The sequence below is a fragment of the Podarcis muralis genome, chromosome 4, assembly GCF_964188315.1.
Source record: "Podarcis muralis chromosome 4, rPodMur119.hap1.1, whole genome shotgun sequence".
NCBI classification, from domain to species: Eukaryota; Metazoa; Chordata; class Lepidosauria; order Squamata; family Lacertidae; genus Podarcis; species Podarcis muralis.
The window spans coordinates 55,540,495-55,565,051 of NC_135658.1; the positions used below are offsets into that span (position 1 = coordinate 55,540,495).

Consider the following 24,557-nt stretch of genomic DNA (forward strand, 5'->3'; position numbering starts at 1 on the left):
GCCACAGGATCCTCATCCCTGCAGCAGTGTTACCTGGCTGTAACCAAAGTTTGTATCACTGTGGCTAGGTCCACTTTAAATAGGGCTGCAATTACCTTTAAGCATGTTTCCTTGTTGAAGCTAAGCCATGGTTTGGAATAGCATTATGAACCAACAAGGACATACAATGTTCATGTCATGGATTGAAATGCTCCTGTGCTCTTCTGTTCATAAAAATACACTAATAATTTTTAGAATGTCTTCAAAGCATAGAAAAAATCTTAATCACATTAACTGATTGGGTGTATCTAAAAACTGACAAAAACCAGAATCACTACCTCCTCGTGCTGTTTTGGTTTGTATTTTTTCCGTCTTTTTTTCTTTCTCTTTCGCGTAGACATTTTTCCTAGTGGTACTTCATCTTCAGAAGAACTACAGTATTTAATAGTTGTGCACCGAGAGCTTCTTACAGGAGGCTGCAGGTTAATCCCTGCATCAGCAATCCAATCAGAATATTCACTTGAAGAGTCACTGGGCGGGGGGAAGAGGGGGAGGGGAAACACACACAGCCAAGTTAGAGATCTCTACTAGCTCAGAACTGACTGCACTTGAACTAGTTTTAAAGTTTGTTGGATATTATTCAAAGCTGACTGTTAATGTTAATTTCAACAGTAGTTCTGTAACTGGCACACTATAAAGTCACGTACATAGAATTTCAAACATTCAAACTACAATGAGGAACGATAGAGTTCTAAAAGCGGTGGCAAATTTCCCCCCTCTTCTTGGCAGTACATCTCCTGGTGCTCTGAACACAGTTTGCAGAAGAGATAGCCTCTCTCTCCCTTTTCCCACCAGAGTACAGAGAAACATCCCAGTATAGAGGATGTGTCATTGATATTACTGCAAGGTACTAATTAAAATCTAACAATCTGGGAAGTTTCTTAAGTTTGACTTTTCAACATCCCTTAATTTGCTGCTAAACACCAAACAGCATTATTTCCAGCACAACATCTAGTTGTATCACAAATAATCTTCACACACCCCCAAAAAAAGTTACTTTCAGAAGGAAAAATGTAGTTTTGCCAAGGCTCACAAACATCACAAACTGATACTTGAAACTGATTTTACCTGGAACTATCACTGTTGGTTCTGCTGTCACTCTTCCATTCTTCCTCATGGGAAGACAAATTCATCCCATCACTTTCTTCTGCCTCCTAGATTAAAAATGGGAAAATATTTAGAGTTGTTCATTCTCTCTTTTATCACCACTAGGTTGAAGATTTACAAAACTACAACAAAAGAAAATTATATTTAAGAAAGAACTGATTACATAGTACAACACAATAAAATGCATCACTGAAATGTCAGCTTCCTACTTATTATCTGCACTGAAGGGGGCTCTGCTAATTGTATCTAATTGATACTAATTGTATCTACCCTGCCTTTGCTGGTAAAAGCTAGGGCTTTGAAAACAAACAAATGGAAATCAGAATTTCTGATAGTTCTAATTACTAACATGAAATCAGAGCAGTCACCTGTTCAATGAATCCTGAACCTCCATCTCCATCTTCACTAGAAGAATCAGATTGTTCAATCTTATTCCGTGCTTGATACGAAGCATATTTGCGTCTATAAAGCCGTCTCTTGGATTGTATCAGTGAATCTTCTGAGTCACTCTGAATTAGGACCATTAAAGAAGAGCCAAGTTAGAGGTGGAAGTATGCATTACAAATTACTGGAAAGGAGATACAAGGAACCTAATCTGTCAAATTCTAAATGAAAAACATTCAAGTAGTCACAGTTATATAGAGGAGGCTTTGTAGTGATCTAGTCTAGCCAGTTGCTCATGTAGGAAATCCAGTCAGGGCACCCCCCAACAGAAGGCTGTCCAGCCTTTGCTTGAAGGCCTCTAACATGGGAGAACCTACAAGCCTTCTAGGCAACTGGTTCCACTGAACCAGTGTCAAAAAGCTTCTACCAATATTCAACTGAAATTTACCCTGTAACTTAGGTCAATTTGATCTACTCCTGCCTTCTAAGGTAGCAAAGAACAAGCAACCTATGCAACAGTCCTTCAGGTGTTTGACTGCTATCATCTCTATTCGCTTTTATTGTATCTACATTAGAACAGATGGAGCTGCCTTGGACAGAATCAGACCCATGGTCCATCTAGCTCAGCACTGCCTACTCTGACTGGCAGCAGCTCTCCAGGGTTCCATATATGGGTCCTTCCCAGTCCTAACTGGAGATGCCAGGGACTCTAATATTTATTCCTGGTTGAAATGTGAAGAAGTCGTTTAAGAGCATAGAAGAGATTTGAGGAAATAATGTACACGGATTCTAAGCTGAAACTGTTCTTAACCTGAAGCACCACTTTAGCTAATGGGGCCTCCTACTGCTGCCGCGCGATTTCTGTTCTCATCCTGAAGCAAAGTTCTTAACCCGAGGTACTATTTCTGGGTTAGCGGAGTCTGTAACCTGAAGCGTATGTAACCTGACGCATATGTAACCCAAGGTACCACTGTACATTCACTGCTGCAACTCTGTCACTCAACAAGCTTTGCACACAGAAGAAGAGAGTTTGGATTTGATATCCTGTCTTTCACTCCCTTTAAGGAGTCTCAAAGCGGCTAACATTCTCCTTTCCCTTCCTCCCCCACAACAAACACTCTGTGAGGTGAGTGGGGCTGAGAGACTTCAGAGAAGTGTGACCAGCACAAGGTCACCCAGCAGCTGCATGTGGAGGAGCGGAGACGCGAACCCGGTTCCCCAGATTACGAGACTACCGCTCTTAACCACTACACCACACTGGCTCTATTGCATTCAAATCTCTTCTCTGAGTAACAACCTGTGTACCCTCATGTTACTCATAAGACATTCTATATTTTACATTTCCTACCTTTTCTGATGAATGATATAACTTCCTTTTTTGTTCCATTGTATATATGCGTTTCTCTTCTTCTCCTTTTGCAACCCTATACTCCATTTGATTTCTGAAAAATGCATTTTAAACGCTTGTCAGGCAAAGCAGAATCACATCAGTGAAAGGTAAAGTACTTACAGTATACAGTTCTGTTGCTAACTCTGGTTTGAAGGAAAGCTGATGCATGTATACACCAGTTTTATGCTATGTAAAAATGACAGGCTAGCGTTTCAATTAATGCTGGTCTTTGGCAGCAGTGACTGGATGAGAAGCAGAACAGAAATAAAACTAAGTAGCATGTAGAATAGCAGTGTTATAGCTCCTGCCCAGAGGCTCTAATCTAGAGTTAATAGTATGAACATGAAAGGTTAAAAGAGAACTGGATTCTAATGTTAGGGCAAGGGAATAAACTGGTAGTAAACAGACCAGAAACAGTATGTTTATGCTGATCAAATGATGTATTCAGTAAAATGATACTTTAAAACCAAGTGAAAAAATATTTCTCAAATGCCTAAACTTTTAATTAAATGTATGAATACTTATAACTTGCTTCCATAACAATCTTTAGTTCAGTAAGCCTGCACACCTAAATATACTGGGTGTCACTTCTGGAACAACTACTCTCCGTCTCCAAGCCTGGAGGTCTCTTTCTGTAGCGATCTGACTCCTTGGAGCATTCTGATGCATCTGGCGCACACCTTCAACTTGACCACTACGTCTCAGGCCAATATTAGGAGGGGACTGGATATCAGAGCTTGGCCTCCGGAAATCTAAAGGAAAGAGATATTCATAAAATACATGCAGTAAAAACATTCCAGCAGCTAATAGCTTTGGCATGTTGCATCTTCTACTGAATAATGGTAGATTTCAGACCAAGTACTCTTCTGGATGACCCAAGAGATTTATGTATTTACTACAAAATATCTACACATTCTAGCTGGACATTAGTAACTTCCAAAGGTGGAATAAACAGTAATGATAGGAATCAAGTCATGTTTCAAAGGGGAGGAAGTTATATAAAAGAGATGACACTATGGAGACAGCCATATTTCTCATTTTGTGAGAGACAAGATGGGTGTCCCAAATTGGCTTTTTGACCTGTAATGTGATACCATGATACATCAGTATGTTTTATGTCAGAGATACTGGTAAGCAGCAAAAGTTTATAATTTCCCACTAATCTTCAAAGCAAGCACTGACCTCTTCTAGCTGTTTCATCTCCATTTTGTGGCCCAGGTGGAAGCATGTCTTGATCTGAACCAATTCTTTGGTCTTGCTGTTGCTGTAAATGTCTAATCATGCCATCAAGTATGCTAGGTTCCAAAGCCGGTTCCTCCTGGTCAGCAGTTTGTTGACCTATTACTTGCTCCACGACCTCTCCATCACCTTACAAAATTTAAATGAAAAGCACACACATTTAACAATTTCAGAATTAAGAACAACTGTCAGAATATTGAACCCATTCTCACCAATCTCTTAATACACAAAATCATCTACATTTTATGTTGTTAATTTTTTGCCTGCTCTCACAGTCATCCTGAAACAGTCAATACTCTGCTGAATAAATGGGAAATGGAGGTCTTTAGCAGTCATGGCTAGGATCTAGAGATGCTAAAGCTCTCAATTTCCTCCTTAAGACTCTTGCTTAGCAGGTGCCTTCCAGAATCTCCAAGCTGCTTTTTACATTCCAGAGTTCAAAAACATTTTAGAACTTATATGCACTAGTTTAAAAAGAAAGCGAAGAGAAAGTATCCTTGGCCATACCTAACCCTTTTTCTTATAATTTTGGAGAGCAATCTAAATTGGTGCCTATTTCAGAACTTGAAAAACTATCTCAAGCAGTGATATGGGTTTTCCAGAGTTCTGAACTGGAATTTCTTGAGTTTGCATCAGAAAAGCTTCAGCGCCCTAGAGCAGGCTTCCTCAAGCTCAGCCCTCCAGATGTTTTTTGGCCTACAACTCCCATGATCCCTAGCTAGCAGGACCAGTGGTCAGGGATGATGGGAACTGTAGTCTCAAAACATCTGGAGAGCCGAGTTTGAGGAAACCTGCCCTAGAGAGTGATCCAATTAGCATATTAATTTTACTTGTATTTAGTCAATGAAGTTAAACTGTCCACTGTCTAATATTTATTTTCAGTTGGCATCCATTCATTGCTACTAATGAATTTAGGAAATGGAAAAATGTCTGCAGCAAAATAATGCACTAGAAAATTTTATATCTTGGTTGATTTTCTACCCTAGATCTCAAGTAAATGATTAAGAAATACTGTCTTAGATAGCAACAAATAAAGTTGCCTGTTTTTAAGACCTGATTCCTTTTCAATATAATTTCTACAAGCACTGAGTATTAAGAAACAATATTGTTAACCGATCAAGTTGCACAATACAAAATAATAATAATCCAAAAAGTGTTTGTTGAAGACATAACTAACATAAGGTAAAAGGTAAAGGTACCCCTGCCCGTACAGGCCAGTCTTGACAGACTCTGGGGTTGTGCGCCCATCTCACTCAAGAGGCCGGGGGCCAGCGCTGTCCGGAGACACTTCCGGGTCACGTGGCCAGCGTGACAAAGCTGCATCTGGCGAGCCAGCGCAGCACACGGAACGCCGTTTACCTTCCCGCTGGTAAGCGGTCCCTATTTATCTACTTGCACCCGGGGGTGCTTTCGAACTGCTAGGTTGGCAGGCGCTGGGACCGAGCAGCGGGAGCGCACCCCGCTGCGGGGATTCGAACCGCCGACCTTTCGATCGGCAAGCCCTAGGCGCTGAGGCTTTTACCCACAGCGCCACCCGCGTCCCTATAACTAACATAGCATACCCTAAACATAACACCATAACTACTTAAGACTACAGTATGGATTGTATTGTGTTTTCATGAGATCAAAGTTAGAGGTGGAAGACTGCCATTCATACTTGTTGCTACATATCCCAGCTGAGGAATCAGATGCTCATCTGCACAATTCTCTCTTCCTGGTACCAACCGCTGGTATTTTGTTGGGTGAGGGTTTCCATCCACATCTACCAAGAATGGTGGGGGCATGAGGTGAGGAGCCTGTTGAGTCTGCTCATCTAGGACATAATTGTTAGAATCTCGAATCAGTGGTCGGTAGTCAGTGTGGAAGAACATCTGATCAGGAATCTAGAAAGAAATAAAACTTAAATATAATCAACTTTGCAGGGAGGAAAACAACATTAAATACTATAGTAAACTGAGTACACCAGAAGGATGAAGGGTGAGGCAGGCCTCCAGTTGGTGCCAGAATGCTGTAATTAGTTTTATGAGGAACAGCCAACATGTTTCAAACACACTGGACTTCCTCAGAAGCAGAGGGTCTTCATAGGTCTTATTTTCATTGAGCTAAAACAGTTCACTCAATATGTTTCTAACACCTAGTAGGGGTTCAACTCTTCCACCTTTCTGTTTTTTGTAGCACCTTTTTTCAAGTTTTAACTCCATGAAATACAATGTTATCCATTAACAAAATCCCCAGTTGAATATTATTTTCTGAATATCCCACAAGATGGTGTATTTTTAACAATTAGGGTGAGAATTTTGTAGAGCACTGCAGAATATAGGTTCAGCATGAAGAACCATACTGGATTTCGTAAGTTTGGGGCAATACCAGACTGACTAGCTAAAACCTCAACAGTTCGGTACTTTATTCAAAAATCAAAATGATCTTTATTTATTTTTTAGCATGCCCTTGCCTTAACCCCTCTGATTAAATTTTATCCTAACAGATTTATCAAATGACGCTTTAGTTGACTGAGGCTTGGTTCAAACGTAACTCGGCAGCTTTAACACACTGCGGTTTGTTGAAGCATAAATAAGTAATGAGCTTGAGCAATTCCTCATCCCCTTCACTCTGCTTCATATGGTCAGTTTAAAAGCAGATTTCAATTAGAAACCACAGTTTCTAAAGATAACCAAACCAGTGGCATGTGATTTAATCAATTAATCAATGGCTGTAAAGCAGGATGGGAAACTAGGCTTGTAGGCAGCACTCAAATGCCACTTCCTGTTTTGGACAGAACAGGAAATTGATTTAACAAATCAGAGAGGCACCTCTCAAGCAAGGTTTGCAAGAAGAGAAGGAAGCACTCAAGCTTATCCACTGTCCCAACAATCAAGGTTACACTGGAACTGGGCCTAAAGACTGATTGTCTATACTATACAGTACACATGAAGCAGAAATCAACAAGCTCAGAAGAAATAAAATATATGAATATAAGATATATTTATTAACACTACTAATTTTTCTAGCAATGATAATTGAGAAAGACTGAAAAAATACCTTTTCATAAGGTTTGCTACAGCCAAAGCCAAATATCAATAGATGCCCATGAGAATCTGTACAGGCAAAGTGTTGTCCATCTGATGAAAACTTGCAGTCAAAGACAGCACCATGTCCTTGTCCTTCAATCTGAATAACAACACAGAACTTACAAGTATTTTGCTATTTTTAAAGCAGTCAATTGACAAATGTTTCATTAGAGAAAGTGTCTCCTTCCTGAACAACAAGCAACACTTGCCACTTACTACAGTGCACTATGTTGGTCTATATGAATATCTTAATTTTATAATTTGGCACACAGCAAAAAAATACCAATAGGAAACAGAACACCAATTTTAGAACTAGAAGCAACTGTAATATTCAAGAGACTTCTGATAGCAAATAACAAAAGGCCAGTGTTTAAATAAAAGCTGTACAAGGCCTTTTTAATTCTACAGTCATACCTCATGTTACGTTTGGTTCACATTGCGGCTTTTCAGGTTACAAATGCAGCAAACCCGGAAGTGTTTACTTCCAGGTTCGCCGCGTGTGCTTCACGCATGCGCAGAAGCAATCTATTACGCTTCGCACACACGCAGTAGCAGTGCTCTACTTACGGACTTTTCGGGTTGTGAATGGCACCCCGAAATGGATCGCATTCGTAAGTAGAGGAGACAATAAGTTATGTAGCTCTTTATCACAGTAGTTCAAACAAGTGGATAAATACTGAACATAATGGGAAAATGAACACAAATTGCTTGAAGACTAATAATACTTACTAAGTTAAAATAATGTTTTATCTGAATGCCTTTTGTTATATCCCAGATAAAAATGTTCCCGTCATGGCCTGCAGACAACATAATCCTGGAATCAAATGGGTGGGGTTCCAAAACAAACACTTCATCCATATGTCCCTTTTGAATAGGAGTAGAAAGAGATGTTACTTTTGAAGTTAGCTGGAATCCTTATTTTAAAAGACTGAACGTAGAATACAATATTTGATCTATGTTTGTATAAAATGGCACATTCTGAATCAGTGCTTACTGTGAGATCATGAAGAAGCTGCCCAGTATAAGAATTCCACACTTTCAGCAGATGATTGTTCACAGCAGTAACCACCAACTTATCATTTTTACTCCAAGCTATCATGGTCACTTTAGGCTTCATATATCTGTCCTCTTCGGAACACAAATCACTATTTCAAATAAATTAAACCATTTCAATACATTAGAATTTTTAACATTTTTTTTTAAGTTAACAAAATCAAGGTAGAAGTTTAATCTGTTTGCCAAATAAAAATTAAACAAAGTATTGATCTAGAGATCTAACAAACTATTCAAGTGAAAATTTAAGTTTAAGCTTCTTGAAACGCAAGTGTCAGATTATATTGGGAATCTCTTTACAGAAAAGATTGAAACAAACATTTTAGAGCAGGAGCAGCAGCATCAATTACCCTGGTGTGCTAGAAAATGACAGGCACTCCTTGCTCTGGAAAGTGAATGAAGTAGTAACAGCGCTTTCAAGCTTGTGTCAGATTAGCATAAAGGATGCCAGAAAATGAAGAAAATTAGCAAGCAGAAGACGGGTGGTTCTTCCCTTTTCTTTGATGGGTGTTCCTACTTCACACTAGCAGTTTAAAGACTAAAACTTCCTTGCAAGATATACCACTTTACCAGTAGAGCAGCTAAGCATACTCATGACTGTTTTCCAACAAAAACAAGCTTTACACTCCCACCCTACTTAGAAGCTTTCATTCGACTAAACAAGGTAACTATATTTTACAATAATATAGTAAATTTCATAGTCACTTAATGCTAATACCCCATATAAATGAAATACACTACACATACCCAGATAGCCTGTCAGCCATGTCCAACAAAACACTCTTCCACTCAGCTTGTTGGAAGCGCCATATTCGGGCTGTTCCATCTCTGCTGCCACTTATGAACCTTGGCATAAGTTTAAAAGATACTATGTGACATATAAAAGATAAGCATAGTGTTCAGATTTAAGAGGCACCTTTCAGAAGTTTTAAATATGCATGCTGCATATACAAAAATGGTATGACTGGAGAACACTATTCTCCAAAGGCTGCCTCCAACCAGTTCAAACACATTTCCCAAGGACATAGGAGAGAGTCACCTTTGCAATCAGAAAATCTGGAAGTGAATTTAACTCCCCACCACATTCCAGAGTAAAGGAGTGCTGTATTACAACAAAATGTATACAACACCCTCCTAACACCCTACTCAATGGATTATCTTTTTCTGCGCTTTGTTTTGATAAAAAAAATCTGAGGTGCCCATAGATAAGTGTGTTGTGGGTACCAGCCCAAAACAGTTGCCATGAGCAGTTTAAAAAAAAAAAAGTGAAAGTCTTCTGTACCAGAGGGCATAATCACAAAAATCCCACTGGTCTTTCTAATCCATGATGTTTCCTCATCCACTACTTTATAAATTATTTCCATCCTCATTCATAGGTTGGCAGTGGCAACTCTCAGGAGAAGGGTAACCCCACGCCCCATTAAGAGATGAACAAGCCACTTGCTCCATGAAATCACTCAAAAGATCTCACTTGTATGATTTCTCTTTCTCTCAAGCAAAAGAAAATTCCTGAGTGGGGCCTAAGCATGGGTGTCAGAGAAGAGCATCAAGTTCATACGTTTCTGCACTGAGGGAAGTGATGGCAATTGCTGGCAAAAACACTAAAGGAGGGTGCAAAACAGTCTGGTAATGACTGTTGATGGGGTAGCAGTATGGCCTGAAGGGAGTTGCAAGGGTGAGAGGCCTGGAGGGATGAATTCACTTCCCATGTCCAAGGCTCCTCACCCCTAAACTAAATAAAGGTCAAACAGTGCATCTCTAGACTTTTTAGAACTGCACATCCAGTGCTTTCCTACACCAATCTAGTATATGTGATCAAAAGACTTCATGCACATACTATTTCCTGAACCAGGGCAGGAAAACTGTGACCCTCCAGATCTTGCTGGGCAATAATAATAATAATAATAATAATAATAATAATTTATACCCCGCCCATCTGGCCGGGTTTCCCCAGCCACTCTGGGCGGCTTCCGACAGAACACCAAAATACAATAACCTGTTAAACATTAAAAGCTTCCCTAAACAGGGCTGCCTTCAGATGTCTTCTAAAATCTGGTAGTTGTTTTTCTCTTTGACATCTGGTGGGAAGGAGTTCCACAGGGCGGATGCCACTACATCTCCCATCACCACCATCCTCACAACACAATGGTCTGGGATGATAGGAACTAGAGCCCTACATCTAGTGGGTCACAGGCTCCCTAACCCTGTCTTACACTAAAAGTAACTTTGTGTGAATGACATTCAAGTCATGCTCCTCTAAAAGGTAAAGGTAAAGGTACCCCTGCCCGTACGGGCCAGTCTTGACAGACTCTGGGGTTGTGCGCCCATCTCACTCAAGAGGCCGGGGGCCAGCGCTGTCCAGAGACACTTTCCGGGTCACGTGGCCAGCGTGACAAAGCTGCATCTGGCGAGCCAGCGCAGCACACGGAAACGCCGTTTACCTTCCCGCCAGTAAGCGGTCCCTATTTATCTACTTGCACCCGGGGGTGCTTTCGAACTGCTAGGTTGGCAGGCGCTGGGACCGAGCAGCGGGAGCGCCCCCCGCCGCAGGGATTTGAAACCGCCGACCTTTCGATCGGCAAGCCCTAGGTGCTGAGGCTTTTACCCACAGTGCCACCCGCGTCCCTCATGCTCCTCTACTTCCTTCCAAAATTGCTATCTTTGACTTGTAGGAAAACAAAGAAAAAGGGGGAAAACATTTCATGGAATTTATCAGCCATTTATAGCAATTAACCAGAACATTATTAGGTCAATTATGCTGTCTTTAAGCTACCAAAAGCCTTGAAATATAACATTCCTCAAGATTTAGAATGTAAAAATCAGACCATGCTATGAAGAAAAAAAATGAGCCTTCAGTGTGAAGAAACCAGGAGTTTAGCAACATCCAGTTAAGCATAAGGCAATTTTTTATGAACTGGTGCAGAGAAAGAAATGGACTAAAAATTCTACATTAGTCTATATGTAAGTCTGCATTGTAACTAAGATGGGAAACCTGTACACTCCTGATGTTGGGCTCAAAAATTTATTATACCTGACCACTGGCCATGCTAGATGGGCTGGTGAGAGTTCAACTCCAATTTGATTTCTGTTCCATACTGGTCTAAACTGTTTTTCTGTTTTACAGTATTGCTAGATTTTCTTAGGACTCTCCAGTTTACTGGTTTTTCCACTCAGCATCTCTCAGTGTAACATACCTGTCATCATTATTAGAAAACTGAATGCTGTCAACTTTGTCCTACAAGAGAGAAAGTTGTGTTACAATAGAACGCAAACAATGCCCATTAAATGCTTAAGTCACTCCACTCCTGTTTTGTGATTAAAGGAATATTAATTCTAAAGATGGACTGTAACTCTCCAGTGTTTTGAATTCACCCCGGGAAGGCACACTCCTCCATTGTCTCCCGGGACAGATGGATGCCAACAACTGGGACTGTCCATGTATAGGAAAGAATTGATTATTCTCCAGCTGAATTATGAGTAGGGTCAAGAATTTAAGAGCCCTGTTACATTAGTCCAAATATCCATTAATTGACCCCAGCATCCTGTTTCCCAAAGTGGTCAGCCAGATTTGTCTGGAAACTGCAATCTAGGCACGAGAGTAATTACCACCTTCTGCTCTTGTGCCCCAGTGAACCACACAATGGTAACCTTGCATTAACTGGATTACTGTAACGCTTTCTACATGGGACGGCCTTTGAAAACAACACAAAAGCTGCAGTTGCTACAGCATATGGGGGCCAGGCTGCTAAGTGGGAAGACATATAGAGGCCTTACAACACAGGTTTTAAAATAAATGCACTGGCTACAAATACTTTTCTGGTCTAATTTCAAAGTGTTGCTGATGATTTATAAAGCCCTAAACGGTGTGGAATTTGGACTGTGTCTCAGTACACTGTTCAGCCTGCATTAACACCTTCCAGGGAGGCTCTCCTTTGTATCTCACCTTTAGGAGTTGTACATTATGTGAGGAGGCCTTCTCTATGGTAGCACTCAAGCTATAAACATCTTTCCTGTCTGAGGCTCATGTGGCACCAACTCTAGATTTTTTTTCAGGTCAAGACTTCATTCAGGTATTTGCATGCTGTTACATTTGCTGTCTAATATTGTGCTTTGCTTATTGTTTTAAGATTAGTGCTGGTTACTTATGGTTGCGTATGTTGTACAGTGAATTATGTACCCTCTCTTAGAGTGGAATACTTTATGAATATTTTAACATTATAATGTATACATATTTATAAGACATTTAAGAAACTAAATAATAAATAATCCTTTTTGAAATGGTGCTTCCAGTGGTACACATAATATTCCAAATTTAAATTATGGCTTCCCGATCCTGCCTTGTTTAAAAGCAATTAACCATTGTTTCCTGGTTCAGACACAATGGAAAGCTATAGTTAAACTTTGGTTTTCCGGCTTTTCTGCCATTGCATGCAAGGGTACATGAAGCTTGCGTTTCCTGACTTATGAAGCTGAGATTCTGAACGTATAAAAGGTGGCCACTGTGCTATGATTAAGGTTTTACGTTCACACATAACCTTTAACAGAACCAATCTGTTAACAGTACAATTTGTTCTACCTCCTAATTATGTCAACAGCAGTAACCTGGATTTTAAGATCAGGTCTTAAGTCTGCATCAGTCAGATTTTACAACAGCTTCTTTCAATGTGTGTGTGTGTGTGTATATATATATAAATTAAAAGAGAAGTTTATTTAAATTTAACACTGAATTACTTACAGCATGGCTCTCTAGCTCTGCAACTTTTTCAGGTGTTTCAGAACCAAAGTAATACATTCTGATAACATGGTCAGTACTTCCAGTTGCTAAGAACATCCCACCTGAAAATTTAAACAGTAGTTTAGAAAGCTAACAGGCAGCAAGCTCTAAAAATATGGATTGGATCCAAATGGGTTAGTTGCACTTAAGTCCCACTGATTGCAAAATGACTGAAGTCCAACCAGCTTAATCTGGACCCAACTCATTATTTCTAGAACTGATATAACTACTTATTATAACACTGAAAGTCTATGTCTAGATGATGATGAATGCATAGCCATCAACGCTTAACAACTAAAAAGGTATTCTACTTCAATTAAAACCTTTTTAATTTGTAAAGTGCCATACAGTCTGAATTCTGTATAATATATGAAGAAGGTACGTTACCATCACAGTAAGAAGTAATACTTTTAATTTACATGCTTTAGCAAAGGTAAAATAAAAATCTTTAAGGTTTCTCAACTGAAGACAGAACAACCTGCTTCATTAGCATGTATACTTACCAACACTAAATGAAGAACAAAGCATTTGAACTCCAGGTCTAGGTTTTTCGGTGAATTTCAGTGGCCGATTACTTTAGAAACAAAAACAGGTTTTAAAAATACATTTTTACAAAGTACAGTGAATTCCACAAATATATTCATTTTAGAAAATACAACATATTAGAAAATACAGCCTGCTTCAAATTTCTTCATGCATCTATATGTTGCAGTATCATTTTTATTTTGCTTACTTCAACAGTATTATTTATTTCATTTCTATACTGCTTTATATTTTCAAGAAAAGGATAACAATAGACTATTACCTGTTTTGAAGCTCACACTTTATTTTCTATGTCACAATATAAAATTTGATCTGACAGAACTAAAATGCTTTGCATTATGAGAACTTAAAGATGGTTACATACTTGAATTTCATAGACATGGTATCCCACTGCCAGAAGCAAATTGTTCCATCAACACCTGTGGAAGCCATGTAGCGCACTGAGTCTTTGGCCAATGGACTAAACTGTAAGTTTAAAACCAATTGAAAGTTACTGTGCATCTTAAAGGAAACAAGATAACAATATGCAGTGACATTCACTGTCTAAAATTTATTTTCAGTTTTTAAGCCAAGTTTCCTTTGCATGCATCTTCTACAAAATATTCAAAAGTATTTTTATTGAACATCAAATGTTAAATTTCACTTAAAGCAAGCATGATATAAACTGATAACCTGTCAGACTTTTCTATTACATATATTTACTTGGCATTAATACACATACACCATGCATAATTTATACAATGCTAATGTTATACTATGAGAATAAGACATAGTATAATGATGTACAATGTGACTGAATAAAGCTGAGCATGAATAAAACTGAGCAAAATATCAGAAAGTAAAACTAAACAAAAATGAAACCATGATAATACAATACTAGTACAAGAGGAGACAGTGAATACTGTACCTTAGAACTGACTACTTAAGTCTCATAATGGACGCTTTTGTATTATCAGCCACTATAAAGGACTTCTTTACACATCAATCGGTAGTACATGTGTCACTGCTACTGAATACACACAGCTGGGAGTTGTGGAAAAACCAGGTACATGTGCTATAACACCTGGAAAAACACATGCACTGCCACTGTGCCAACAGCTTTTGAGCTGGAAGCTGCATAACTGATGCATAACATATGCATTAGTTTCCTGTCATTTAATCTTCTATGAGGAAACTAATCTAGTACTGAACGCTGCAAAAATTGACAGTCTGCTCATATGCAAACAATTTCACTCAGATTTCCCAAACTTATATTCATCGATGTTTAAAAGTACAGTGGTACTTTGGTTTAAGAACAGCACCCTGTTTACAAACTATTCAGTATACAAACTCCACAAAACCAGAAGTAGTGTTCCGTTTAGCGAACTTTACCTCGGTCTACAAACGGAAACTGAACGGTGGAAGGGCACCGGTGGCGGGAGGCCTCATTAGGGAAAGCGAGCCTCGGTTTAAGTACGGCTTTGGTTTAAGAATGGACTTCTGGAATGGATTAAGTTCATAAACCAAGGTACCACTGTATAATTTTATTTGAAGATACAAGCAAAACAAAATACAGGTTGTTTACCGAATCTCCAATAATTCACAGTGGGATAAACAGCTTTTGACTCATTTTACAGAAAACTTATAAATTAGTGTCCAAAGTACAGTAGAAAAAGGCTCAACTTTTAAAAACATTGGAGCATACATTAGCGCACATGTTTCACACAAAAACAAGCAACATCCAGCTAGCTAAAAACTTACTTGCAAAGATGTAATCGATCCTGTGTGTCCTTGCAGAACAGCAATCGGAGCACATGTTCTGAGGCACCATACTCTGATAATTTTATCACAACTGCCAGCAGCAATCATTGTGTTTTCATAGTTTACCGCCATATCAGAGATTTCTGCTGAATGGCCTCTCAGTGTAGCAAGTAACCGGCCATTGTGTGTGGACCAAATTTTAACCAAACAGTCATCTGACCCCTAAAGAGAGAGAAAAATACATTTTAAGCTGAAAGGCACATTAGAGAAGTCTGAAATATGCTTAAAAACAAATAAGCAAAACAGACAGACATAAAGACCCACATACAAAAGCATCAAGAATTCCAAAATTCAGTTGAGATAAATTAGTAGCAATACTGCTGATTATTATCATCTATGAATCAGTCTAGCTAAAACAAAGAACAAGTGAGCAAGAGAAACAGTATTTGTTGTAGTGCTTCTTTTCTATTCATTTATCATTCATGAAGTTTACCATGCTGCTTTACTGGAAAGTAGACAAAAATATTGCTGTGTGACAGAACACACTAAAATATGTATTACATGTCTGATTACTGTTTGTGAGTGCTCAGTAACTCAAGAGCAAAACCACTTTTAAAAAGCAGAAGTGTTATCCACCAAAAAAGCAGAAATTTCTCTTTACGTGTGTATAAATAATTATAATATTATTTTTAATTTTGTAAGTTTTTTAAATCCAGCCTTCACCATAAGGTCCCAAGGTTAGGGTAAAACTGAAAATTATAAAAACATTACACCTGTAGACCATTCTACACAAAACCACTCTAAACAGAACAGAATATAAATTCAGCAAAAATACACATCTATTTTAGAGAAATAAAATATAAATAATTTCAAGGGACAGACATCAAAAAGCAAGAGCAACCAAAAGAGTAAGTGAACAATTGTCACAGAAGTAGTTGTTTACCTCTCAATGCATGTAAAATACGTTAACAAAGATGGGTGGTTCTGCTACAGTTAACTTTTTCCTACAGGGGACAAAATTTCAGAATGCACAGAAACTCACAGTGAATATCCTGTGTCCAGTCCTATCAAATACCACACAGTAAACTGCCGAGAGGTGACCAAGAATTCTTCTGTGCATCTTCATATGCTGATACATGTTGCCTTGGAATATAGAACTGGATCTTGTACATCCGGTCAACTGTTTTGCATAATTTACTTCCACTAGAAGAGAAATAAGTCAAACATTCATTAAGGATTTTTCAAAAAGTCATCATGCCGATGTAAACCTGAATTTAAGGTTATTATGTTGGTCGGAGTACTCTAAAAAAACTTCAAAACAGTAACACAGGAAACTGCCCTACACCAGGTCAAACTATTTGTCTATCTAGCCCAGTCTACAGACACAGCAACTCTCTGGGATCTCATGGCAGAACCACCTGCCACTTGATCCTTTGAACTGGAGATGCTACTAGGGTTAGGATCTGGAATATACTCTGAGCTATCACAAATATCCTCCTTTCATAGCTTTTCAACTAATAAAAATTCCTGAATGTTTATCCATCATCTTTCCTTCTTTCTAGGTGGCAAAGGCCACCTACATGCACGATGCACCCATTTCTGTATGTGCGCTGTGGCATGATTAAAAATAGGCAATAGGCCATACCCACTTTTCTCAGGAATCCCTACTCATGTTTCACTTTCACCTGCAAAGGCATAAACTTTGTGGAGGCATGTATTCCCCCATGATATGGGAGGTGGGAAGCCCTTTGCTGCTACTGCACTGCCATGCACATCAGCTGGGAAGAAGGAGCCTGCTGGAACCACAGTAACCAGATGTGCAGCTCTTCCTGCTCCCTAGAGAGCCTGGGGCTCGGGGGAACTTTTCCTCAAAGAGCTGTGTGGCTAGTTTTCCCAGGTTCAGCTGAGCCTGCCTTTGTCCTTCTCCCCTGTTGAAATTTGGGGGGGGGGGGGGAATCCACCAGAACAAAAATGGAATGAAGCTTCAAAATAAGGGGAAATTGAAAGAAAAAGAAAAACAAGAAAAATAAGGGGGAAGTCGCTGAAATTAGGCACTGATTTATGTCAGTGCCAAGCTCAAAAGAAAGGAGAATGTGAAATCCTCCAGCAAGCATCTACGTGTGACCCTGGCTGCCCAGTCAGAGGAGAGGAGCCACCCCAGTGTTAAAGCTGTCCTCCATGAGCCTCTGGGGAATGTCCACCTTAAATGGCTATGTGGTATTGCAGAAGTCTATTATAATATAAACAGCTGGGAAAAGGATAAAATGCTTGCTGTAAGAGTTGTACCCTGTAGGAGTTGCTTCTCCCATTATTTTACTTTTAAGTAAAGTTCAGCATAACTAATACCAGCTATTTTAATATATAAGCATTAGTGTGAACATATAGTAATAGTTTGTTCCCATCTTTCATGCTGTGAATTATTTCCTTATTTTACAGTTTCAGTTTCTTACCCCTACTGTGGCAGGGCACAAAAAACAAAACAGCCAGTACAAAACAAAGAAACCAGAAGTGAAAAAACTGAGAACATAGTAGGTTAATAAGCGAAAGATAAACTTACCAAAACTTGGTGCTTTGTCACAGTTAACAGGAATTTCTGGGGGTCTTCCTCTATGAAGGGCAGCAATGACTGAGCCTTTCCAAATGGGATTTCTGGAATCTGCAAATTGCATTTCAGTTGAATGCAGAGTTACTCAGAAAATTTATTCCAACACCATTTCAAAATTTAAGAGTCTTTAATGCTTTAAAAGTTCACTTTTTAAAAATGGCCTGGTTTAACTAGAAGCATGTTACACCTACCTTTAGTATTTTAAAACTTCAATCAATGGCTCTATCAATAACATATTGAACTAAGGACTCCTGTACTTTTGGGGACATTCTATATCAAGCATTAGTTACAGCACAATGGTTTCAAGAGTTTTATGTTTTACAAGCCCCAAGCGCCAGCCCCTGACTGCAGGATACGGTATCCTGATCATTCACTAAAATGAACATTCACTGTGCCCGCTTTGTTAATTTTGCATTTTCCTGTTTTTATGTTCCTTAACTATTTCTCTACTCATTTCTCCAATTATGAATATTTATTCTTGATATTTCCTCTTCACTTTATGAAAAGAAACAGTTGTGCCTAGTATACTAGGAAGCTCTTGGCCATTAGCTGTCCCTAGAGATGCAACTAACATATACACAAATGAGCTGCCATACGAAGATGTTTTGCATTGTTAGCTACTCTGTGTTCTTAAGTGAGAAGAAAAATGAGGAAAGAGCAGTTGTGTAATACAAGGAGAAACATAAGCAAAGTACAAAGCAGTTTCACTTCACAGGTTCTCAGCCAAGTATTTATAGGTTTCTTGCTCATATTCCCCCCCCCCCAAAAAAAACTGTTACAACTACAGCAACTTACTTGCACTTAGGGTGAAGCAGCTTTAAGTTTTCTTTCTACTGATGGTCATGCATTTGGTGATAACATAATTTCAGAAATCTCAGGCTGAGCTACCTCTTGAAGTATGGTTCAACAACATTTGGGATGTGGCTATCTCAGAATGACTAAGGGCTTAGAAAGGTAGCTTACAAAGACACTTTTGTTGAAACCTGGTCCCCTTTCTTTTCATATGTAAAGGAAGGTAACAATTCTCTCCCTCCACTTGTCTCTGGAGAACCTATATTAACTATTAATGTCTTAAAAATCTGCTTGATTTTTGAATGTATACCACCCTGTGTTTGCAGCAGATAACTGTATTCTACATAAGGTTTTCTTTTGAACCACTAGAATAAACCTCTAAACCAAAATATCAATAACCACTATGTCTGTGAAAGGAGGAGCTCAAAGCTGGATCTGTGCTGACAGCATGTATTAAATGGGTGACAAGTTCATGCATCCTAGTCTTGGAAGTTTAAGTACACACTTGTACAAATGCAAGGTTCATATATAGTCACTAGAATTGAACACACCAAGCCACATTAAAAAGTCGAAATATACCTTTTGCAGTTCTCAGTAAGGACTGCTTGCCTGCACCCAATAAAGAGTTCACTCTCGGAATGCTGGGTGGAATCTCTTTATCCAGTATAGGGCCAATCCGCCTGCAAATTTGCAGCAAGTGATCAGGAGCCACATGTTTGTTAGACAAGACCTAACACACAAATAGGATTAAAAGAAGTTAACATAACATAATACAAAAATAACATTTACATAAACTAAACATTTTAGAATTATTAGTTTGTTAATTATGTGAGAAAAAGAAACAAACAAACTTGACCTCATTTCACTGTTGCTTAAAATCACTTGACAAACTCCTAATAAGTAAAGTAATCCTTGGAGGCCCCCTCCAGGTATACTCACAAACTAGGGAGAAGGGACTGTGCACAGGATGTTCTCCCAGTGCTTACTTTAATGTTGTTCTGGAAAAGACCTAAGCTTTTAATTGCTAACTAAATCATTTCAATGTTGCTTTTATTCCAATGTTTTGCATTTTACTTCGATTCTAGTTTCTTTGCTACTATTTACTGTAGTTATAAGTTACTTTAGAAACTTTAAAAATTGAATGGCAAACAAGTAGATGAACTAGTGTTTTGTATTATACTGAAACTGTAAGTCCAACTTAACTTTGGACTATTAAATCTATGAGCTTTCTCATTCACTTAAATATCTTGAAGATCAAACTACGTACAACTTTTTACTCCCCAGTCCTCAGCACTGCTGCAGTGAACAGGAATTTTGTTTTATGATCCATAGTTTATTTCAACTGTGGCTTAAATGAGGTACCAACCAGGCCTGCGGTAACTAAGCCATGCTTTCTCCTTCCACCTTCATTACATCAATATTAATTTTACTATAACCTCTCCCATTTTTCATCTAGCATGAATCTAATGAAGTTAAATTGTAAGTACAAGAACAAGATAAACCAAAACCACACAATTATATAAACAATACACACTATATGCACATTACTTTTAAACTAGAGCAATGCATTATTCTCTCAAATAACTTACCCCCCCCCAAAAAAAAAGATCCTGATGTTATATCTTGAATCCTGTTCCAAGGCGCAATTCTCTAGATCAGTATTTCCCAACCTTTTTCCTACCATGGCCACCTTCCCACCTTGTTTCCTTCCTGTGGCACCCCATGGGCATAGCTGGGGGGGGAGACAGGGGGCAGCTGCCCCCCAATAAGTAAAAATCAATACAAATCTGAAGTTCTGCCTCCCCCAACCAAAGCCTGCACCCTAAATAAAATCCTGGCTATGCCCATGTCCCGCCCCCCATCCTACCGGTAGAAAAGCAGTTATTTAAATGTTTTGTTTGTAAACAAAACATGTTTTATTTATAATTTTTATAATTTATACAAAATACAATTACATAGAATGATAGGAACATAATGAAATATTGTTGAAGCAGAAAAACATGGGTGCTAATGCATCCATGACAGATGGCCATCCTACCTCTGCTTATAAACCTCCAAGAAAGGAAAATCCAGAACCTCCCGAAGGAGATCTATCTTCCATGTATTGTAAAAAGTAAACAACACTTATTTTACCCATTATTTGACACAGAGGGGAAATCCTACAGATACTGTCCAAAAGGTGCACAGGGAATTCTGTATATATGGGAGAATTTTATTTAGCAAGTGGTCCTCACTGACCTGTCTGAAAAAGATCTTATCGTTCAGAGGACCCCTGGCTGCCTATAGCCCCACACAAGCTTACCAGGCCCAATGAACTCAGTGCGGCTTTCTCCTGAGTAGACACTTAGTTATTTACTAGATGCAAGTCAGCAGCACAAGACCACCCCGCTCGGCTAGGGGCTGAGGTGGATTTCAACCCCTGGTGGGCCACCCCCTTACCTGCTTGTGTTTGGCCAAGCAGATAAATAAAAAATCCTGATTGCCTGGTTATTTTAAAAAATATTTTTTTCTTCCACTTCTCACTACCCTCTACGGCTATCCTCATGCTGCTAACCCCCATTTACGCGATTTTCACCTGGGCACCATTGGAATATCCTGGGGCCTCCCAGGGGGCCATATGGGAAACACTGCTCTCCATAGGTGCTAACTCCTAGGGGCAGAGGTCTCTTCTCTCCTGTGCCCCAACTGACGGGCACTGCCATTCAAATGATGTGTGCGCACTGTGCCTTGTAACTGATTATGATGGGCAGGGCTTACCTGTGCCCCTTCCCCAATATTTTATTCAAGTTGGCACCCCTGCTCTAAATATTCCATTTACTCAACTAAAATTTCCTTGCAGGTATCCATTTAATATTTCTGTAAGCATTTAATGTAGTACAGCAGGAATATATTTTTAGTATTTAAAATCTATGACAACTTTTTCCATTTCTCTCAACTGACTGAATTATATCTATCATTTCCTTTTCAGACCCAAACTCACAGACATGAAAACAGAATTGTTTAAAAACATTTTAAGCTAAACAAAGAGTAATGTCAATTTTTTATGCAAGCAAAGTAGCCTTTTTTAAAAAAAGGGGGAACACAATGTTTCACAATAATATGTTGCAGTCCTCACTCAGGCTTGGCTGCTCATGCAGCAAAAACTGTTTCCTGTATCAATGTAACGTAAGTTTTCTCCCAGTGTAACCCTCTATGCCATATGTTCACCACCTCTGGAGAACCAGGGAGCTCATCTTAGGCACCTCTACTTAGAAATCCTACAAAACTGAAAATGTCATATTACCATCACATTAAAAATTCCGGTGGCATTTTTCTCAACTAAAAGAGGAATGTTTCCTCTTATAATTCACATCTAAGCTTCCAAAAATAAAGAATCCCATATGAAACTCAGTGGAAACCTAAGAATGTTAAATGAAGGAAAGTCCATTACAATCCATGGTACTTAAAAAATACATTTAGGATTGTGGCATATAATAATTTTTTTAAGCAATGCAAGCTTTTAACAATCTAACATTTGGAGGGAGGAGGGTGAGCTGCTGAAGAACAAAGCAGATGCAAAAGTCTGACCCTACAGTGCAGCATTTCAAGTCCTGCTCATTTCCCCACCAGCTTCCAAGGCCACATGGAGGAGCTTGTTATTTGTTGTGAAGAGAATAAGCAGCATCCATTAAAAATATACTGAATCTTCAGAACTTATTTAAATCCTAATCCAAGCGGTTCAATGTAAATTTGAAGCCATTAAACAACTCAACCCTCTAGTGGAAGCCAGCTCTTATCTTCCGAGGAAAGCATATTTTGGGGTAACCAACAATAAAATATTGTCAGGTTAAGGTTATTTAGCAGATCTTCTGTAGAAACCAAGAAATAAAGGTTCTTTTTCAGACTGCTTTATCCTAACAAGCCCTGATGACACACACCCCGCCTCCTCTGTAAGATGACAACATCCTCTGTTCCCAGAGTCCCCATTTATGGCTTCTGTTGACTAGCACAATAATAAATACCTTCCATAAAACAACACAGGCTTTTAAAAGCATGAAAAATAGCACGATTAGTTTGAAAAAGCAAATACTGTTGATTCCCCCCCCCCCCCAACAATCCAAATCTTGTCTGGGTTTTTTCCTTTTTTTAAACAACAAAAGTCTCACCAAGTCTTCATAACTTCTGCAATGTTCTCTTCCTTCCCAATCCAATCTTTTAGGGAGCAACTAAAATTAAAAGGGGGAAGGAGAGAAAAGCCAGATGAATTGGAACGAACGGGGCACAAAAGAAAGCTATTACAAATGCTTGCACAGATGGCATAGTTTCCATCTCTAAAAGATATTGGGATTATAAAAAAGCGGGGTAAAAGCGAGTGGCATAAAAGGAATTTTTTTTTTTTAAATGAGTAGTCTCACAGACCTGGTACTGTTCCAGTTCCTGCACTAGCACCTGTAGGGGGAAAAAAGAAGCTGGTATTTGGCACTGGTGGAGGTTTTCTGTTCGCGTTTGCTTTTTGAAGCGCCGCTTCTGACCAAAGTGAAGGGGGGCGCTATGAAGCCGCCCTTCGCGGGGGTGGGGTGGGGGCAGTGCAGAGGGTGCAGGCGAAGAACAACTCACCTCCGCCGTCCTCCTGCAAGGCCCAGTGCTCAAGAACCGAGCTATGAGGAAGTACAGTTCTGCGAGAAGGAAAAAAAGAGGAGAGATGAAGTCGAAGCCGGGCTTCGTTGGGGGATGGGGAGGGCGGCGGCGGGGGGGGGCGGGTTGGGGGATCCCCCTTAGGTGACTGTAACTCATAACCAGGCTCAGTAAGATGGCGGCGGAGACGGCGAGCGCTCGCCTCGCCCGGCTCTTCCATCCTCTCGCTCTCCTCACCAAGCCGGCGCTCACTCTTCGCATTACCTGATTCAATCAGCGGCAGAGGGCCGCTGCCGGCGCCCAAAGGAGAATTGGAGGCCGGCAAGGGCTCGGCCATATCCGCAGCGGCCGCTGTTGCCAGGAGGAGATTAGGGCTGAGGGCTCTGTCTGGCGCGGCGGCGGCCCAGGCCTGGCTCGACATAATCCTATCAGCGCTTCCCCTCCCCCACGCGCCTTCGCTCTATTTGTATGTATGAGGGAGAGGTCCGGCGGGCGGGAGCGCGCACGTCCGTCGTCTGCGCACCACCCTTCGACGCCGCCACTGCCGCGCTCTACATTAATCTCTGCCCAGCCCCGCTGCCATTACTGCTGAGGCGCCCCGCGCGCCTCTGACGTAGCTCCGAGGAAAGGCGGGGCGGAGTGGATAGTTATAGGGAAGGAAAAGGGGGGGGGGTGAAATAGTCCCATTTGGAGCGAACGAAATGGTTGCGTTTAAAAGTTTAAAAAACACACAGAGACCGAAAGCTTATGAAACGCCACTCATTGTGTAGTAAAGAGGTTGCTTTACGTGAGGACAGAGTGGTGGTGAAAGGCTGTGGTGGCTGAGCGCGGAAGGAGATGCGGCCATTTTCGACTTGGCAGTTGGAGATGAGGCTTGGTGGAGAATTAAAGTGGGGAGGGATGGGAGCGAGCGGCGAAGGGCTCCTCCCGCCCCTCGTAGGGAAGTGAGAGCGCTCGCTTGGCTGCCTCCTGCAGCGCCAGCCTATTCATGCTTACTTGGAAGTAAGTCCATACGTGCCGTGGGGCTTACTTCCAGAGACATGTAGGACGGCGCTGACAGAGGCACCTTCTTCCGGAAAAACAATGCGCCATTTTCCTACAGATAATCCCCTGCGAATCTATCAAGGTTTTCTCCCCTGGTTCGCCCTATATGTCTTTTCTGGTCAGGGTCTTTCACAATGTCCGGCCGAAAATCAGTAGGCAGGTTTA

General features: G+C 40.1%; 1 protein-coding gene across 6 annotated transcripts in view; it reads right to left on the reverse strand.

Annotated features, from left to right (window-relative positions):
• Positions 1–23,931, reverse strand: part of BRWD1 (bromodomain and WD repeat domain containing 1) — a 44,579-nt gene extending 20,648 nt beyond the window's left edge. For 2 of the 6 annotated variants that reach the window (XM_028727192.2, XM_028727191.2), the window contains exons 1-23: positions 23,613–23,912; positions 23,331–23,389; positions 23,133–23,162; positions 22,880–22,939; positions 19,314–19,464; positions 17,895–17,993; positions 16,380–16,540; positions 15,338–15,559; positions 13,962–14,062; positions 13,558–13,628; positions 13,016–13,116; positions 11,475–11,515; positions 9,028–9,126; positions 8,222–8,372; positions 7,957–8,091; positions 7,199–7,327; positions 5,817–6,042; positions 4,103–4,288; positions 3,489–3,672; positions 2,879–2,972; positions 1,515–1,655; positions 1,108–1,193; positions 318–510 (exon numbers count right to left, since the gene is read on the reverse strand). In XM_028727192.2, coding sequence (XP_028583025.2) covers positions 318–510; positions 1,108–1,193; positions 1,515–1,655; positions 2,879–2,972; positions 3,489–3,672; positions 4,103–4,288; positions 5,817–6,042; positions 7,199–7,327; positions 7,957–8,091; positions 8,222–8,372; positions 9,028–9,126; positions 11,475–11,515; positions 13,016–13,116; positions 13,558–13,628; positions 13,962–14,062; positions 15,338–15,559; positions 16,380–16,540; positions 17,895–17,993; positions 19,314–19,464; positions 22,880–22,939; positions 23,133–23,162; positions 23,331–23,389; positions 23,613–23,769 — 2,877 coding nt within the window. In that variant the 5' untranslated portion in view covers positions 23,770–23,912. Of the gene's footprint in view, positions 1–317; positions 511–1,107; positions 1,194–1,514; positions 1,656–2,878; positions 2,973–3,488; positions 3,673–4,102; positions 4,289–5,816; positions 6,043–7,198; positions 7,328–7,956; positions 8,092–8,221; positions 8,373–9,027; positions 9,149–11,474; positions 11,516–13,015; positions 13,117–13,557; positions 13,629–13,961; positions 14,063–15,337; positions 15,560–16,379; positions 16,541–17,894; positions 17,994–19,313; positions 19,465–22,879; positions 22,940–23,132; positions 23,163–23,330; positions 23,390–23,612 lie in introns of those variants that run through there. The other 4 variants (XM_028727193.2, XM_028727195.2, XM_028727196.2 and 1 more) reach the window with 4 other exon arrangements.
• Positions 23,932–24,557: the final 626 nt, after the last annotated feature.